The sequence below is a fragment of the Chaetomium strumarium genome (genome assembly GCF_033439665.1).
Source record: "Chaetomium strumarium strain CBS 333.67 chromosome Unknown B0T15scaffold_7, whole genome shotgun sequence".
Taxonomy (NCBI): Eukaryota; Fungi; Ascomycota; class Sordariomycetes; order Sordariales; family Chaetomiaceae; genus Chaetomium; species Chaetomium strumarium.
The window spans coordinates 1247581-1265633 of NW_026944435.1; the positions used below are offsets into that span (position 1 = coordinate 1247581).

The 18053-nt window shown below is 56.2% G+C and overlaps 4 protein-coding genes across 4 annotated transcripts; 3 read left to right on the forward strand and 1 right to left on the reverse strand.

The window, feature by feature from the left end:
• Nucleotides 1–958: 958 nt before the first annotated feature.
• On the forward strand, nt 959–2787 carry B0T15DRAFT_496765 (uncharacterized protein; the record flags this gene model as incomplete). Its single annotated transcript, XM_062867206.1, has 3 exons — nt 959–1178; nt 1243–1693; nt 1755–2787. The coding sequence occupies 3 exons, from the start codon at nt 959–961 to the stop codon at nt 2785–2787; spliced, it is 1704 nt and encodes a 567-aa protein (XP_062718075.1).
• Nucleotides 2788–5083: 2296 nt separating this feature from the next.
• On the forward strand, nt 5084–6484 carry B0T15DRAFT_404217 (uncharacterized protein; the record flags this gene model as incomplete). The annotated part of the gene is made up of 1 exon (XM_062865244.1): nt 5084–6484. The coding sequence occupies one exon, from the start codon at nt 5084–5086 to the stop codon at nt 6482–6484; it is 1401 nt and encodes a 466-aa protein (XP_062718076.1).
• Nucleotides 6485–7923: 1439 nt separating this feature from the next.
• On the reverse strand, nt 7924–13973 carry B0T15DRAFT_542562 (uncharacterized protein). The gene is made up of 3 exons (XM_062869928.1): nt 13458–13973; nt 9008–13399; nt 7924–8935 (listed from the first exon to the last, which is right to left on the reverse strand). The coding sequence occupies exons 1-3, from the start codon at nt 13872–13874 to the stop codon at nt 8366–8368; spliced, it is 5379 nt and encodes a 1792-aa protein (XP_062718077.1). The 5' UTR covers nt 13875–13973; the 3' UTR covers nt 7924–8365.
• Nucleotides 13974–14229: 256 nt separating this feature from the next.
• B0T15DRAFT_300365 (uncharacterized protein) lies at nt 14230–17721 on the forward strand. The gene is made up of 5 exons (XM_062863806.1): nt 14230–14876; nt 14966–16778; nt 16838–17037; nt 17098–17177; nt 17237–17721. The coding sequence occupies exons 1-5, from the start codon at nt 14643–14645 to the stop codon at nt 17664–17666; spliced, it is 2757 nt and encodes a 918-aa protein (XP_062718078.1). The 5' UTR covers nt 14230–14642; the 3' UTR covers nt 17667–17721.
• Nucleotides 17722–18053: the final 332 nt, after the last annotated feature.

The window sequence follows — 18053 nt, forward strand, 5'->3', positions numbered from 1 at the left end:
TGATCCGCCACTATCGCAAGCATCGCTGGCTATCGTCTGGTGGTTGCCGGCGATCATGGATGGCTCTATAACGATGTAGTCCATGCTCTCTGCGCTGTCTGTCAATTCCGGCTGCATCGTTGGTGTCTACACCTGCCTGCTGTCTGGGGAAGCAGTCTCCTGACGACGTCTGGCCGTGACCACATTTACCCGTCCCGCTGATGTGACAACCCAGGAGTCATCACACATGATGACTTGCTGAAGGTAGTGGGCTTTGCCATTAGGGAAGCAAGAACCAGCGTTGTCTCCGTCACGAAGAAAACATGTCATGATGGGACTACAGTAGACAAGGCTGGAACAGCTCCTTTATGGCTATCGCTCCCAAAAGGCCATCGATCAACAGCTGGGTCTGCTATTATTTTACTTCTCTTCAGGATCAGCTGGATCAATCGTATTATCCCTGGGGAGTGCCAGCACAGCGGCTGTATAGCTGGGAGCTGTTGCTGTACAGTGCCGGTCGAGATCCGGACCCCAATTCGTTCACCTACCACGGCCGAGGTCTACATGCAATTTCATCTTGACACGAGACGGATTTAGCCGGCCAGCCTTCTACATGCGAGCCACACTAAGACGCAAGACGAGACGACTAACGGATCGACATGCAGCGTCACTCTCAGTAGTCGACCCGGCGCCGACCGAAGCCAGAGCTGAGAAGCAAAAGGCATAGGGACAACGTTGCCGGGAAACCACATCGCAATGGCTCCCAGAACGCTGGCAGTATCCGGCTTCCGTCTCAAGAGTTCGTTATGTCCTATATCATGACGCCTATTCCTATGGCTTCTTCGTGTCTTTCCTTCCGAGCTTCCTTTGCTGATGTCTCTTCCGCTCCTTTCCCTGACCGTCAGTTCCTGATGGGGGCTATTTCCATCTCACATATAGAGTCTTTTGTAATGAGATAGCGGCAGTCTTCGACAGCATCATGGACGCCTCGACCTTCTTAGCATTGCCCATGTCACCGGGCCCGACCGGGCCTCAGAGCTTTGCGCTCTTTGTCAACTTCTTCTTTCCCGCCCTGGCATTGCTCGTCGTCTCCATCCGGGTAGCAGGTAGAGTGGCGGCGAACCAGTTCGCTGTGGACGACTGGCTTGTTTGCATAGCCATGCTTATGTCCATAGCAGAGACTGTTATCAGCTTCTTTTGTATGTCTGGCATCCGAGTATCTTAGCACCCTCTGGGTATCATAATGAAACTGACCGGCCATAGTCATCAAGACCAATTTTATCGGCATACCTCCGGAGCGTGTGCCGCCCCACGACCGTACACAGGGACTCATTTGGGCATATGCTGTCCAGATCCTCTACAACCCGATTCTTGCGTTGGTCAAGTCATCCGTCTTGATCTTCCTGACCCGCCTATTTGGCCAAAAGGACGGGGTGCGGCGGTTCCTGCTTTGGCTCAATGTCGCGAACATCTCCCAACTGGTTGCCGTCTTCTTTGCCATTGTCTTGCAGTGTTTACCGATCCAATTCAACTGGGACCCCACCCTCAGAGGCGGGCGCTGTGTTGACCGAAGGATCCTGTATATCTCGACGGCCGCTTTCAACATCGTGACTGACTTCCTGATCCTCGGGCTGCCGCTGTGGATCTTCTCCTCTCTCAGGATTCCCAAGCGCACCAAGATCGCCCTCTTAGTCGTCTTCCTCCTCGGTTTTCTGTACGTCCGCCTTCCTGTTAGTAAATAATCCGTGATATCACGCAAACTAACCCAACAATAGCGTCACCATCACTTCTATCATCCGCCTTCTCCTTGTTGCCCAGGGCGTCTACAACGTGGGAATCTTCCCGAGCGAAGCCTCGACTAACAACGTCGGCTTCGTCACCTCGGCTATCGAGACTAACCTGGCCCTCATCACCGCGTCAGCGCCGGCCCTGCGGCCCATCTTCCGCTCGCGCGACCGCGGCGGCTGGTTCGCGCGCAGCGTCATGGCCACGGCCACCCCAGGCCGCGCGGCTCCTCCTACCACCAATGACAGCGCCGACGTCGAGATGGGCCAGGACAACCAACACAAGCCCTCTATCGGCTGGAACACCCGCAGCCACACCCACCGAGACAGCTCGCCGGTGGTAGGCAGCAAGTTCGGCCGCGGAGGCAGCCGCGGCGGCCGGAAGGGGAGCTACAACCACATCACTGGCCGGCAGCAGCGGCCCTCACAGAAGCCCATCATCCGGGTGCGGACCACAGGCCTCGCGGGAGCGGGACGGCACGAGCAGGTGCTGCTGCGCAGCAGCTCGCCGCGCCCGAGCGAGGAGCAGGCCATGACCTACAACGGCATCATGCGGGTCAGCGATGTCCGGAGGGAGATTGAGGGTATTGTTAAAGATATTGCTGTCGCCGGCGCGGGGACTTTTACTAGTGCTGGTACTCCCGTCAGTCGTGGTGCAAACCGGACACCACCACCACCCCCTAGGACGCCTAGAACTCCTAGGACCCCCAAACCCACGACGCCACCGAGGCCCCGGCCCTCGATGGAGACTATCTTCGTGGGCGCGACGATGGTGTCGCCGCCGCCACCCAGGCCCAGCACGAGCGGCAGCGGGGCTGGGACAATAAGAAGGGCGGCGCCGGCGCCGGAGAGGTATTACAGCGAGAGTATATACCCCGAGCAGGGGCTGGGTAAGGCAGGTGAGGAGGAGGAGGACGACGACGACAGGGTTTCGCGGTACCTTGGTCGCAGGTTCGGGGTTGTCACACCCCGGGGGACGACACCGACCTCGAGGGGCTGGGAGGGGAGCGGGCGGCCGTTCTAGCTGGTTCATACCTTCGTTGAAGACCAGTACCTAGTTATATATGTAGCTATGGGGTTTATTTCTTTTCAACTGTTCTGGCGCCAGCATAATATTTATATGTCTTTTGGCCGTTGTCTGTTCTGTTTACTTTGGGTCTTGGCTGGTTAAGGGGGTAATGGTTCGTCACAAAAGTCCCGCATACTAGGTACGCATCTACTGCACATAACGACCTTAATGTTTTTCTTGTATGCGATGAAGTAATGAATAGTTTGTTAGTCTAGTGCGGAGTATGTGTACGTTATCGATGATGGTGCACACCTTGGGTTTCTGCGTGGAGTGGAGAACTAGGTAGGTAGTACAGATTACAAGAAAAATGAAGCTAGAAATCACGCCGCAAGAGCGCATCGGAAGCAGCTCCACTGCCCGTAGCTAGCGCCCGTCACCTCGGCTTCTAGAAGAAATGAGATTTTTCCCGGGATTGGTGAGATCTTTGTCGATGAAACACCTGCCCGGGGCATCCGTTCAGAACTGGAGGACCGGGGGATAATGCGATGACGCGGGGCCGTACGTGAGTAGGCCGATTTCTTTGCATGGTTGCTACTTGAAATATCATATCGATGCATTTACCCATAGCCATAGGTAGCCTAAAAGTGCTTGTCAATAGGTGAGGCGCAGCCGAGAAGTACTTGTACAAGTACACAACCAGGTGTCGTGGTGAGCCTAACTGGTAGACCCGGGCATACCTGATTCAACTACTAATTCCACCGACGAAACAGTGGGAAAAGAATTTTCGAAGGTTCAGTTGCCCCTACTACAAGTAACAAGGCCGGGTCTACCCTGACTGAGAGTTTGCTGGTGGCGCTGGGTGTTGTCGCTAGAGGTTTGAGGTTGAACGGGCCGATTCTGGTTAGTAAGGTATGTAAAATCGCCACAGAATGGGAGTTGAAGGTTGATAGGTCACATGAAAATTGTCTCTGCGAATATACGCTCACAGCTTTCATGTCTGCATGTTGAGCCGAAGGCAATAGCCAACAGTACACTTGTTGTAAGGAGGTAACTTCCAGGTTATTAGGGGCGGTTTCTGGGCCGCTGCCGTTTCGGGTTCCGTTGCCGACGACTCCAAGGTTGTGCTACACCACCTGCGTTATCTCGACTTATTAGGCTCGCTCATGACCCGAGGAGCCATCCGACGTCATCTGGGAGGGCAAGCTGCTCGTGACACAGGTCGTTAGAGATTATCGAGAAGCAAGATAAGCCTCGTGGATGTGGTTGCTCTGTCTTGAGTCTGTCATACCCTCCATCTCTTGAGCATGTGGGAGCCTGCCTCATTGGCATGGAATGGCCGTGGCTAGCATGCAGCTGCTTCCTAGACGGGGAATCCCGACTGCCCTTATCAGGACCCCCCTGTGCGGCCTCTTCTCTGTGCGCCTGCTGATATAAGCCGCCGAAGCCGTCTCCGCCGTGTACGGTAGACCTGAAACTCGATGCGTTCTTTTTTGTCTGCCCTTTGTGGGCATGATTTCTGACAACACCAGCAGTGGCAGACTGTGTTAACGAAACGACGAAGAAAACGGTGAGTGGGACCCGCTATCATTTGTCTTTGGGCAGCGACCCGCCCGTTCGCCTCGCCTTACACTTACGTGCCGCTTGCCGTGTTCCCGCGCTAACTCTCGGAGCCTGGGGTCAGTGACGACAATCACTGCCGATCTCTTATCGCCCTTATCGCTGTTAGGTGTTCGTTCCATCCGACAGTATCTCTTGCGCTCCAGGTTGGATCCAAAGTTTAAGTTCCTTTTCAACTACTCACGAACGCCCGGTTTGCCCAAGGCAAAAGCCACCAAGTCTCATCACCAGTCATTCCGTACTGGCAGCTCTTTTCGCACCGGAAGTTAGGTCCAAGGCGGGTCGGGTGGGTCTTTGGGCCAACATCTTACGTTACCAAATCACACTGCGGCACGCGAGACATTGCCTGGCGGCATTCGGGGTCGCGTGCTGTGACTGGCTGCGCTGTTACAGTGGACGCCTGGCTCCCAGGGCCCTGAATGACACCGTTGCTGCAGTTGATCTGTGTTTCCAGTCAGCCGGATTACACGTACGCACACTGGCTGAGTCCCCTACAGACCCACCGTGTCGTTTCCTATGACGGGGTCACAGCATCTCTCCGATAACGTTCAGACGATTTGCGCAGCCACCACTTCCAGTTAACTCTCGTCCTAGACCGGTCCTATCTGCCCTCTCTCCATCGCCAACCCTTAGGACAGGAAATGAAGCTCGTTCTGCGGCCGACACGGGAATCAGTGCCTACTGCAGCCTCAACATGTCCACAACGCAGCTGAAGCGACACGGCCATGGCGTTAGGTCGTCGACTCCGAGCCCTCCGAGGGCTGACAAGACGCCCGCACGACCGATGAACGCCTCTACGCCAGTGCAGATTCCGGTAAGACCGAAGTCTCGAGACGCGGCACACCCACAGAAGGCTCATCGCAGCCACGGAGACCGGAAAAGTCATTCCTCGGCGCGGCGCCTAAGAGACACGCACTCTCCAGATGCCATCCCTCCCTCGGTCGCCGCGCTGCTGGCCATCACCAACATTCCTCCGCCGAAAGGCGGGCGGAGCATGCGGCAGACCAGAACAGAAAAGAGGATGACGGTGGAGTCGATCATCGAGCGGGCGCAGGAATCCGAGAAGGAGCTGAGTTTGAAGCTTAGCAAGGGCCCGATGGATATTCTTTTGATGGCGCCCGAGGACCTCGAGGCCGACGATACCTCGACCTGCGGCAGCGGTCCAGGTTCTTTCCTGTCGGCACGGACGATTTCGCTGGATTCCATGCCATCGTTGAGCAACTCGTTCACCACCGCCACCCTCTCATCATTCGAATCGCCCCGGACGCCGCCCAGGAGGCGGAAGATTCAGCCCACTCGACGCTCGCTGGAACCTGTTTCGTCACCGCCTGGGGAACTGGAGAATCACCCTCTGTCCTCTCCCGAGATTGAAGTCGACGAGCTAGATTTTAGAGTGTTTGGGAGTAAAGACGAGGCTCCGGATAAGAAGAGCTCGAGGCTACCTTTTAGACCGCTCAAATCGGCCTTCAAGTCGAATCTGACGGCATCGTTACGGGCCTTGCGCCAGGCCGCGCGCTCGTTTTCCAATCTGAACTTTTCGTCGATTCCACCAGAGGATTTCCTCACGAGGTCGATCTTGACGATAGATCCTCAGGTTCCGTATACCGACGAGCGCAGACCACCTCCGCTAGAGGAAGAACCAACAGCTGCCTTACGGCGCTACCTGAACCCTACGACGACGGCCCGCCTTGAGAAGCCCCAGACCGTCTCGTCTGGCCCCGTATTACGATCCTTTACGGCCTCTATCCAGATGCAAACATACAAAGTCCATCGGCCCCGCAGTGCACCCGCTTCTTCGGACCGTGGCCCTTATCCTTCGGTAGGGCCCTCCTCAACACCGCAATCATCGGAATCTTCGCAGCCGAAACCGGTGACGGAGTACCCCACGCCGGGGCCAAGGCAGCGTGAAATGCGCGAGAACCCCGATTTCATCAGGATCGCCGTCATGGAGATGGCCATGCGGAAGAGCGGCAAACTCAGCTCAAAGCGGCCGGGTAGGGCTCGTTGGGCGCTCCCACCGAGAAAACCCAGCACAAGGCCATATGTGATCGGGCCCGACGGAGTCCCTGCCCGATGGGTATCAGTAACTCACTGAACCCCGCGGAGATTGCTTTAACGCAACCTACTACCTGCTACAAGCGATCGTCGATCGTGCCTTGTCCGATACGATGAATGGGCTGCGAATCGGCGAACGAGTGCGCTGAAGCATGGAATACCGGACCCCGAAACGTCATCGAAACGGACCGGCGGGTCTTGGCATGCATTCAACCGTGCTGCGAGAGCATCCGAATCGGGAAGGACTCAATGTGAGGTGGGATGGAGGATGGAGGATCAACTGCTCTGCATCTCACCACCTTCTCTCTTCGCGATGGCGCCTCTGGGTTCGGGGACAATCGGGTTATCGCCAAACAGCAAGCCAGTTAGGGACAGCACTAGGTTACCTTGGCGCTGTTGTTCGGCCGGGGATTTTCGTCTCAAAAGAAGAATTCGACCACCATTTTCTACACCCACGCGGGATGTGTGGGGTGCATAACGAGCGATTTCGACGGCCTTCTAGCCGGCCACACTAATACAACACTTTCGACTTCTTATTCCCGCACGCACGGCGAAGGATTGGGCTGCTCTAAACCGGAGGATCCTCCGTTCAAAATCTTAGCCAAACGGTCACTTATTGGGCCTTATTCTCACACATACGATATCCTTATTGGCTTCACAGCGCGAGAGTTGCGATTTCCGGCGCGGGCGACCGCACTTCACCATTGTTGAGGTTATTTGTTTTTGCAGCATCACCAATTCCGAGGGCGCAGAGGATGAGAAGATTGCATTAGCTACGGGCGTCGGCGGTCATTATCACCACCATCATCAGCATTGTTGCATTTCAATTGCATTATCTGTCAGCAGCATCGGCGCGCGTCACTTCGTCCCAGTCCTCTTCACCAGACGCACACATTTGATTCATGTTCTTCTCATTTGGGGGGTAACGGCGCATAGCGGCGGATCGGAATGCTCCTGCCTGGCCACATAAGGGGCTGGTTCCAAGGTGTTTTTCTTTTTGCCTAGACGAGGAGATTCAGCATGCCAGGATGCGTGCGGGCGTTGCATCGTTCGAGATACTACACAGAGTACGGTATTCAAGTTGTCTTCGAATGGGCAGTTTGCATGTATAGATCACACAAACCACTTGTACTGGACGTAAAGGTATAAATGTGTCTTTTCGAACAGCAACAGCGACAGTTGGGACATGTATATTCTGTTAATATATCATATCACCTACTATCCTCAAGCTGTCGAGCATCTACTGCGCGTTGTTTAGATACCGTGCTGAATGCCCCGGATTTGGCACGCATCTGCCAGCCAGCCAAGCAATGTTCTCGTGGTAGTTACAAACACAACATGGTCTTTGTACGAGTAGGGCAACTCATGTACTGTACCTGCGTTGTGTAACACACCCACCCAAAGAGGCCCCTTTGTCATAGCTATGATCGATCACACCACATTCAACTTGTTTTTGTGATCCCAAGCGCGGCTGCCCAGAGTGTGTATGTGGTGCCATAGCAATGGCTTATGTTTGTGACTTGGTATGTACCTGGTATTATGTGTTCAAGGGTGATGGAGCATTAGAGCCAGTTGAGTAAAAGGTGGAAATGGACAGTTTAACCTCGTTCCGCTGTGAAGTAAAGTGTAGTAAGCTATTTCGGATCCCTTAATGGAGCGAGGCTGAGATCCAAAGTAGGGGAGTATTTGACCCAGCCGACCATATATATATATACATGTACCTTTTTTGATTCAGATAGCACCCACGATATATGCTCCAAAGAACAGGTTGTTACACATGACAATAACAAACAACACGACGCCTTTGGCAAACACCATTCGCGACTGGATTTGCTCCAGAGCTCTAAATATTCCCCTTTCCATACTTTTCCACACACATTCATATAGATAGATATGACGTGCGCCTTCCACACACCTAATTTCACTCCTCATCCTCCTCGTCCTTCCCAGCGCTACCGCCTTTCCTCTGAGCCTCAGCCCTCGCCCACTCCTGCGCCTTCGCAGACACCCGCTCTCTGCTCTTGGCGTCGCCGTGTTCCTCCTCCCACTTGGCCCACCTCCTGAACCAAGCCTTGGCTTGGCGGGGCTTCAACCCCTTTACTTTGCTTCCCCGCTCAAACAAGTCCCTCACGACGACCGGATCGGCGGCGCCCACCATCGACGGGGCCGTCTCCAGATCGAGCAGCTGGTTCCACAGGTCGAACTTTTTGGGGTAGGTCGCTAGCAGGCTCTCGAAGAGGGTGCGGCCCTGCTCGCGGTCGCCGTTGGGCGAGCGGAACTCGAGCGCGGCAAACTTGGGGAGGAGGGACAGGTAGACGTGCGAAGAGTTGCCCGTCGTGCTGCTGAGGACTTGGGTGGCGCGTTTGAGGAGCGCGCGGCCGCGCTCGGGCTGGTTGGCGACGGCGTGGAGGAAGTGGGCGTAGTTGGTCCAGACGTGGGCCGACTTGGAGCCGTACTTCTTGAGGATCTTTTCAAAGAGCTCGTCGGCTTCCTGTAAAAGGGAGGTGTTAGCAAGATGGCGGAGGCAGGGAAAAACGGTGTGTAGTATGATGGAGAAACCTGCCTTGTGCTTGCCGGACTGGATATAGATGCTTGCCAGCCGCTCGTGGATCTCCTGGTCGTCGTTGTAGGTACACGCCCGCTTGAAGACCTCCTCCACCGTGTCGTCTGTCCCATAGGCGACTTCCAAGTTGAGGTAGGCAACCCAAACGTTCAGTTTCTCTGTCTCCTCCTTGATATTGATCGTCTTGATCGCCCGTTCAGCCACTTGTCGCGCGCCGGCCAGGTCATTGACCTGCATTTGAGAGGCCATGTACGCGATCCACAGTTCGGACGAATCCGGCTGCCCCAGAAGGAGACGCTCGTAATCGCTGGATGTCTGCGGCCCGTTGACATCGAGCTCGGCCGTCTTGTCAACGATGACCTGCGGTTCCCGCCGCCTCTTGGCCTTCTTGCTTGGCCCATCCGCAACTCCGGCATTTGCATTGTCGTCCGCGTCGAGGGCGTTCGCCGTCCAGTCAAAGCCGCCAGCATCGAGCCCCTCCTGTGGCCCGTCGGCCATCTCAACGTCGCTGGCGTCCTCCACATCGTCTTCATCCTCGTCCTCCTCATCCTCCGAGCCGGCAATGAGAAGTGCCCCGCCGACGTCGCTCATCGCTTCGTCGGCATCACTCTGCTCTTCTCCATCTAGCGCTGCTCCACCGTCCTCGTCATCGCTGTCGACATCTATATCGTCTGCCTCACCGTCTTTGAAGTACGACGGCTTTAACCCGAGGCTGATGCGCTTCTTCTCGAGATCCACCTTCAAGACGCGAGCCTTGACGCGATCCCCCTCGTTGTAGAGTGTCCTCGCGTCCTTGATCGCCCTATCCGCCATCTCGCTGCGGTGGCACAGGCCCGAAAGATTGTCGGTGCGGTCAATGTCGATGAAGGCACCGAATTCCTCCACTTTTCGGACCTTGCCCGTCACAATCTGCCCCTCCTTCAGGTCTGAGATGGTCGTCGGCGGGACGTAGTCCTTCTCCACGACCGACGGCTTCAGGCTCATTTCGATACGGCCATCAGCCACCGAAATGATGCGCCCCTTGACCACCTGATCGACCTGGAAGTGCTCCTTCCAGTCCTTCAGGTACGAGTCGGAAAGATTCTTGATCTGGACCATCGCCACAACATCTCCTCCGAGAGACACGAAGAGACCCTTATCCGACACATTCTTGACGAAGCCCCGGATGATTTCGCCGACTTCGAGCTTGGTGCTCTTTGTAACCTCCTTGTCCTTGACGGGCAAGGATGAGTTGAGCACTCTTGAGGGCCGCATGGACAACCTCAGCCTCTTGTTGCTCTTGTCCATCTCAACGATAGCCACCCGTACGATCTCGTTCTTTGAGTGCACCAGAGGGTTCGCTTCACCGTAATCATCTGCGAGATCCGGCAGGTGGACAGGCCCCGCCACAAGCTCGCTGAGTTTCACCACGATTTGACGGTCATTGACCTTGGTGACCTTAGCATGCAAGACCATGCCTTGTTGCAGCTTGTCCCAGGAGAGCTCCTCAGCAGCGCCAATCCGAGCCGAGAGGTCGACTCTCTCCCTCTCCTTGTCCACAGCTAAAACCCGCACTTGGAGCGCACTGCCGACAGGGAAGCTCTTCTCCAGGTTCGCCACCTTGGAAAGATCGTGCGACGCCTCCGAGGCACTGATCCTGCCGCGGACATTTGGCGAAAGGTTCACCCACAGATAGTTGGAGGCGACGTTGTTGACGAAGGCAACATGCGTGGATTCGACCTGGATCTTGTCAAGGGACAGCGGCTCCGGGAGCGTGTCTTCCTTGAGATCGCTGGGCTTCATTGACAATTCCAGGACCGAGTGGCTCGATCGGTGTGTGATGGGGAGGAAACGGTGATTGCGGGCATCGTGGACGCCAAGGACGCGAACAGAGAGAATTTCGTTTGGCTTGAACTTTTTCAGCGGCCTCCTGGGATCCGGGATGTCCTCCCATCTATCGAAGACCTGCGACACGTCAATGCGTCCCTGGATGTTGTCTGCAATCTGGACGTTGAGTTGCGTCTCCTTAACCGATTTCACCCGAGCTTTGGTGAGCTTGCCAACAGCGAGATCATCGATGGAGGTGATGGAGTCGTCCAACGAGTTCACAGCCTTCTCGGTAGTCTTGGCCGACTTCTTGACCTGCTCGTCAGCAACCGATGGGATGGCGACTACTGTTCGGCCCAAGTCCTTGTCGATGGATGTGATTTTGACAAGAAGTGACTGTGACTTGTGCATTCCAAAGTTGGGTTTGTCCTGGGCATCGCGGGGAATCATCGACTTGGGAAGCAGAGCCGTCAACTTCCCTGCGAACTGCACGAAGACGGCAGTGGCGGTGATATTCCGAACAAACCCGGGAATCTTGTCCCCGACCCGCGCACCATCGACGCTGGCAAGAAGCTTTCCCTCCTTGCTGGCTTGGACGAGGCTCGGTTTGTGAGAGAGTGTGATGGACCGCCGGCTTTCATTCTTCTCGAGGACGACCAACTCCTCAAGCGTCTGGTTGACGTGGATTTTCTTGAGCGCCGACTGCGTCTTGCTGACCGACTTGTCTGTTAGATGTCCTACGGGGAGGATTGCCTTCAAGGAGCTGTCGGTGAGCTCGACGAAGATATCGTCTTCTGTTTTCTGCGTGACCTTTGCTGAAACCAGATCACCAATCTGAAGCTTCTTTAAGGCGAGTTGCTTGTCCAGGCCAAAGGCAGACGGATCCTTGCAGGAAACAATGAGTCTGCTGGCTTCCGGGTCGAAGCTGATGACGTAGACGCTGACAGTCTGCCCAACGCGGAAATGCTCCTTTGGATCGTGGATGTAGGCCTCGCTCATCTCAGAAACCGGCAAGAACCCACGGAGCCGGCCGTAAAACTGGACGATGGCACCGTGCTGCAGAACAGTCACAATGGTCCCGAAGGCCTGCAACCCAACCGCCAGCTCGTCGTACGACTTGATGGGCGGTGCTTCAGAGTTGACCAGCGTCTTTTTCAACGTCAGGCGCACTTGGTGCATTGCTGGGTTGGTGGAGAGGACGCGGGCTTTCACCTTCATTCCTTCCCTGAATTTCTTCTCAGGATGCTGCAGGTGAACGTCTGCAAGATGCATTTCAGGCACCAGGCCTGAGATTCCGTCCGCAATCTTCACGATGAGGCCCCCGAGACCGTCCTGGTTGATGACAAGCTTCTCAACCACGCCGGGAACCACTGCTCCAACCGGAATGTCCTCGATCCGCAGGAATGGTTGTTCAAGGACCTGCTTTTCAAAGGAGAGGAGGAACATGCCGTCGAACGAGTTGAAACCAACCACACGGCCCCGGTGGACGGAACCCACCTTGAACGGGCCGCTGTTCTCGAACAAACTGTCCACCTTGCCGTCCTTGACCCTGGAGATGTGGACGAATCCCGGGACGCCTTCTACTCCGACGTCGACATAAAGCCCAATCCCTGGCTCAACCCTCTCTACCGTGCATTCCTCCACGATTTCCGAGTGCGCGAGAATCTGGGTTGGCTGTGCTTCTCTGCCGTCCCGGCTTGCCGTCTTCGGTTTCAATGAAAGCACATGAGGCAGCATGGAGATGCCCAGCTTGGGCAGTTTTGCGGTGGGGAACGTGCATATGATCCTCGCCTTTAGACGGGAGCCAACTCTGTACTTTTCGACAAGATCAACCCCGTCGGGTCCGGCACCAGAGTGAACAAGGTCCGCAGTTACATCCAGGTGGCCCATCACCTTGCCGACGACGCCGTGTTGGGAGACCTCGGATATCAAAACATCGGCGGCGGTACCAGGCAGGAATGAGTCGATAGTCGTAGCTTCGGACGGGTTGTTCTTGGGGCTGCCAAGGCGATCCGACAGCGTCGAGAGCTGGGCAACCTTGCCGTTCGCGGCCTTTCCGGTGACGATGCAAAGTAAGACCGACCCTGGCTGAACACTCTCCTCTGGAATGTCCTTATCCAGCTGTTTCCGCGGCAGAAACCCCTTCATGTTGGACTCGGAAATACCAATGTCCATGACGAAGCCGTGATCCTCGACGCTGACTACCGATGCCATGAGCGTGCAATTCTCGACGACGTCCTGCTCTGACATGCCCGTATTGGCATGGGTGGGCTCGAGGGACAACCCGATGTGGCGCCTGCTCTTTCCGGGCGTTGACTCGTCTAATGTTGACGTGACATAGGCGCGCACATATTGGCCGACGTGGAACAGACTCTTGAGGTCGACGTCGTCGGCGCCGGTGTCCTCGTCCTCGGAATCATCTTCGTCGTCCTCCTTTTCGGCGCTCGCCTGCAGTCGCCGCGTGAGGGATTGGGAGATGGCGGTTATGGGCACATGGCCAACGAGATTGTTGGGGAGCGCAATGGCGAGGTCTAGGGCGTTGATGGCGCAGACTGTTCCAAGCACGAGCGAGCCTTTGACCAGCCGCTATAGTACGTTAGCAAGACGCATCCTCCATGTGTAAACATTGTGAGCGCAATCCCACCTTGAAGTTCAAGCTTTCCACCTTCACAGCATCCTCGTCTTTGGCAGGCTTGGTAGCCGTCTCATCAGAGCGCGACTTGCGCTTCTTTTTCTTGGCAGCCTTCTCTACCCCCTTTTTGCCCGTGGACTGCTCCTCGAACAAGACGTCCTTCTTCGCTTGGATGGCGATCTGCTTCTGCTCCAGGGGACTCAAGATGCTCCCGCCTCCTCTAGGGAACAGAGGCTCTTCCTCTTTCAACTTCGTAACCACGGATGCGCCGGCGGGTTGGGCATCGGACTTGGGCTGCTTTGCGGTCTTCTTGCTATCGTCTTTCGTGGATTCGCTCTGCTTTGCCCGTTTCGATGGCCGAGCTTCGGTCGCCGGGCGCGAGGACTTGGAGGTGCCATCGGGGCCATCCTTGCGCTTCAGAGCACCCATGGTACAGGATATGCTGCTTGCCTTGCAGCAGATGAGGAAAACCTAGACGAGCTACCTCCTCGACACAACGACAAGCAAAACCGCCTGCAAAGAATGCTAACTGCCAACTGACAGAGCTTCCCACCACAAAAATTTCGGGCGGGTCCTTGTCTTGGCATGCACGATAGCGATAAGCAAGGCGGTGAGAGAGGGGTGGAGGATGGCTCAGGGTGGGTGGACCGTTCTGCCAAGACTGCGATAACCAATGACGGGCGGGGTCCACTCAAAGGCCCTGGCGGAAGCTTGTGCACGGCTGATCGTTCTGGCTCGGCACCTGCTGGCTGGCACTCACATGCTGCCCGTTACCGTTGCCTGAGGGTAGAGCAGACAAAGCGACACGCAATCGTGAGTGTGATAGCTTCTGATGCCAATCTCTCTAGGGAAGTTCTTCAAATAGCTACAATAGCAAAAAGACAATTATAAGACAGATCGAATCCTTTTTTTCTCGATTTCTGAGCCTGGCGTCTTGTCTGTAGCCGGGGTTGGCTCCGATCCGACTGGCTGCTCATTCAACCCAATCACCGGATGACGTATCCGTACGGCCTCGGCCAACCAGCTCGAGCCAGGTTGGGGGAACCGGGGGTGCCAGCCACGCAGACAACTCAACAAAACAACATAGGCAACCGCAACAAGAAGATAACCACGACAATAAGCTGTGTCTATAACCTGACATCGCTGCACCGATAGTCCCGCACAGCAGCCCGCTCCTTTCCGCGCTCGACCTGCGCCATGGGTTCCCGCACGCGGGTTAAGCCCAACCCTGCCGCCGGATCGAGCACCGCGACTTCTTCGTCCGCCATGCCATCGCAGTCCTCATCTGAGCCATCACAGTCCCATGCCTCTGCCGGAACAAATGCCACCACACGTACCGTCACACCCCAAGTAGAGCCGGGTACCCCGCGAAGCCTGAAGCAGGGCGGGAGCGGCGATGGTACACCGACGCCCGTGCAAGGCTTGAAGCAGGTATGTGCCAGTTGTCGGGCCGTTCACCCAGTTCCGCTGCTTTGGCAGTTTCAATACAACGCCACCCGCTGGTGCTGATTGCATTTCAGGCTCATAAGACGCGAAGTTGGTATGGATCATTCCCCCGAGTGTCCAAGTCGGCAGCGTCGACCCAAGTGGCGCGGGAAACGATACTTGGGGGAACATCGAAGCCCCAGGGAACAGTGGATTTTAGCAAGTTCGAGCAGAAGAAGCAACCCGACGCCACGAACATCAACGAAGTGTCTTTGTCAAGTTCCCCCGCGTCGAAGATGCAGGAGGACAGGGGCAGCATGGAGGACCAACAGCGGGATACAGCCCCTCCAGCGGTTGAGGATCACACGAAAACCGAAGGCGAGACCAAGACTGAGGATGGAGCGAAGCCCGAGGACAAGACAAAGCCCGAGATTGTCGTTGATACGCAAGTGACCGGTAGTGGCGAGACGGAGCAGAGAACAGAGCCGGCCGCCGGGCAGTCCGCGGAACCGGCTGCGGAACCGGCTGCAACATCGCCTGTAGATCAGCCAACAACAGTGGAATCCACGTCCCAGAGACCTGCTTCTGGGTGGCTTCCACTCGGGTGGCTCGGCTGGTCGGCGCCGGCGAGCACTGAACCAAACCCCTCAGCACCCACCTCCGCTTCAGAAGCTGGTCGTCGAGAAACAGATGCACCTCAGGAAAGTTCAGCCACAACGAAGCAGCCAGATGTTAAGCCTCCCGAACCAGTCACCGAGATGCAACAAGCGCAAACCGCCCCTGACAGCGGTGAGACTCCCGAGCAGCCCCAGGAACAAGAAAAGGCACAGGATAAGGCTGGCGCCACTTCGAGAACTTCTTGGCTCTGGTCTTGGTCTAGTAGGAGTGCTCCTGCCCCTTCCCAGCCTGAGATCTCTCCGCCGACTGCCGAATCGGAGGCGCCGCCTCCCAAAGAACCTGAGGATGTCGCCGTACAAGATGTGCCAGCGCCTACTACTGAGCAACCATCTCCAGCGCCGAAAGCAGGTTCTACGTGGGCATTCTGGTCTCGCGACACAGGCTCGGCTTCCCAGAAACAACCGGCTCAGCAGGGAGAGCAAGGCCAGCTTGCGGTCATGGGCGAGCGTTCCGAAAGGCAACCCCAAAGAGCCAATTCGATGGAATTCGAGAGCGCACCGGTAAAGGAGCCTCCCTTGAAGGCAGGCCGGAAAGATGACAAGCGTGCCGACACTCTCACTACCTCGTCCAGGGAATCCTCGTCCAAGAGCAATAGCCGGGCTCGTCCAAGGTCTACAGAAATCGAGGCGCCTATTCCCGCCCGTCCTAGCAGTCCTAAAGCCGATACAGCAATAAAGCCAGGCCCCAAGACACCGACATCAGCGAAGGCCTCACCACCAAATCTATTACTTCCTTCTTTCAGTGGCACCTACAAGCTCAAGGATAACCCTTCCATCATAAAGCAGATCGCCCAGCTTCTTCTCAGGAGCCAGCAACCGTCGGCAAAGCATGTGTACTTGAGGAAAGAACCGCCCAAGATCAGGAAGGCCGTGGCGATTGGCGTCCACGGACTCTTTCCCGCAAACTACCTGCGTCCTATGATCGGGCAGCCTACGGGGACATCCATCAAGTTTGCGAACCACTGCGCCGAAGCCATCAGGAGGTGGGCTGACAGCCACGGCTGCGAGGATTGCGAGATCGAGAAGATCGCCCTGGAAGGGGAGGGCAAGATCGCCGAGCGTGTCGAGAACCTTTGGAAGCTCCTGCTGAATTGGATTGATCAAATCCGCAGTGCCGATTTGATTCTCATCGCGTGCCACTCGCAGGGCGTCCCCGTCAGCATCATCCTGCTGGCGAAGCTCATCGAGCTCGGTATTGTGACATCGGCGAAAGTCGGGGTGTGCGCTATGGGTAAGTCTGAAGATCTTCTATGATACGGAACCGACATAGGTAACTGACAGAGCGACTAGCTGGTGTCACGTTGGGTCCTTTCCCTGATTACCGGTCGAGCATGGGCAGACTCATGGGGACGGCAGCCGAGTTGTGGGAGTTCGCGGATCCGCAGAGCGAAGTTTCCAAGAGACTCGAGGCCTCGATAAAAGCGGTCTTGAGTCACGGGGCACGCATCACATTCGTTGGCAGCATTGACGACCAGCTCGTGCCGTTGGAGGTTCGTTTCCCTGTTCCGCATTAAGGGTTCTTTTGTAGGACACTAATAGTTGGCATATAGTCAGCCATTTACGCCCCGGCCCATCATCCGTACATCTTCCGGTCCGTCTTCATCGACGGCCGGATCCATGCCCCGGACTTGTCAGTCTACCGCCTGCCCCTCCTATCCCTTCCTCTGAGTTGCTAACAAACAGCCGCAGCATCGCCCATCTAGTCGGCTTCGCCCTCAAGCTCCGCAACCTCGGCGTCTCCGACCACGGCCTGATCCGCGAGCTCTCCACGCCATTGGCGGGCAGCCTGTACTCGGGCGAGGGCCACTCGCGCCTCTACGATGACGAGCGGGTCTACGACCTGGCCGTGACGCACGCGCTGGAGACGACAGACGTGGCCGGCCCCTCGTGCGAGTGCGAGGTGCGCCACAGACCGGGCCAGGGCGCCGGCGGCCTGTCGAATCCCAACCCGTACCACCTGCCCTGGATCATGCGCGGCTTGCTGGAGGAGGATTTCGTCAAGACGGAGCTGTCGGCCGAGACGGAGGAGCTGGTGCGCCAGTTTGACGACTGGAAGCCCGTCACCAAGGCGCTCAAGGATGTCAAGTACCGGCTGGAGGCTGTTAGGTCCAAGCTGTAGACCGTAGGGTTTTCATTTCCCCTTTCCCTTTCTCAAGGTTACTGGGGAGCACATATGGGTTTTTTTGGCGGGCAAGCGAACATGGGGTTGTGGGGAATGGTGTTAATGGTCAGACTTGGGATCGCATAGGCATAGGTATGGGACGGATGGGACGGATGGGGTGGGATGTGGTTGGCCCTAACGCATGGATAAGGTAGCTAGCTGGTTTCAAGATTCTTCGAGGGGAAGGGCGTTTTGAGGATATGTCTAGTAGATGGGCCAAGGTAGAACCTCCTTTGCATACATACATGATCCAGAGTCTGGGAAGGTAAAGATCTAACTTAGACATACATTAGCCTTAGTTAACCTATATTCCTTTAGGTACCTAGGTTATGACAGCGGCTTCTA

Coding starts and splice junctions, on each gene's coding strand:
- B0T15DRAFT_542562 (XM_062869928.1), bottom strand. CDS start 13,874: ATGGGTGCTCTGAAGCGCAAGGATGGCCCCGATGGCACCTCCAAGTCC. Junction 13,400..13,457: donor TGGAAAGCTTGAACTTCAAG/GTGGGATTGCGC, acceptor AACGTACTATAG/CGGCTGGTCAAAGGCTCGCT. Junction 8,936..9,007: donor TCCAGTCCGGCAAGCACAAG/GCAGGTTTCTCC, acceptor TCCCTTTTACAG/GAAGCCGACGAGCTCTTTGA.
- B0T15DRAFT_300365 (XM_062863806.1), top strand. CDS start 14,643: ATGGGTTCCCGCACGCGGGTTAAGCCCAACCCTGCCGCCGGATCGAGC. Junction 14,877..14,965: donor CCGTGCAAGGCTTGAAGCAG/GTATGTGCCAGT, acceptor ATTGCATTTCAG/GCTCATAAGACGCGAAGTTG. Junction 17,038..17,097: donor ACCAGCTCGTGCCGTTGGAG/GTTCGTTTCCCT, acceptor GTTGGCATATAG/TCAGCCATTTACGCCCCGGC.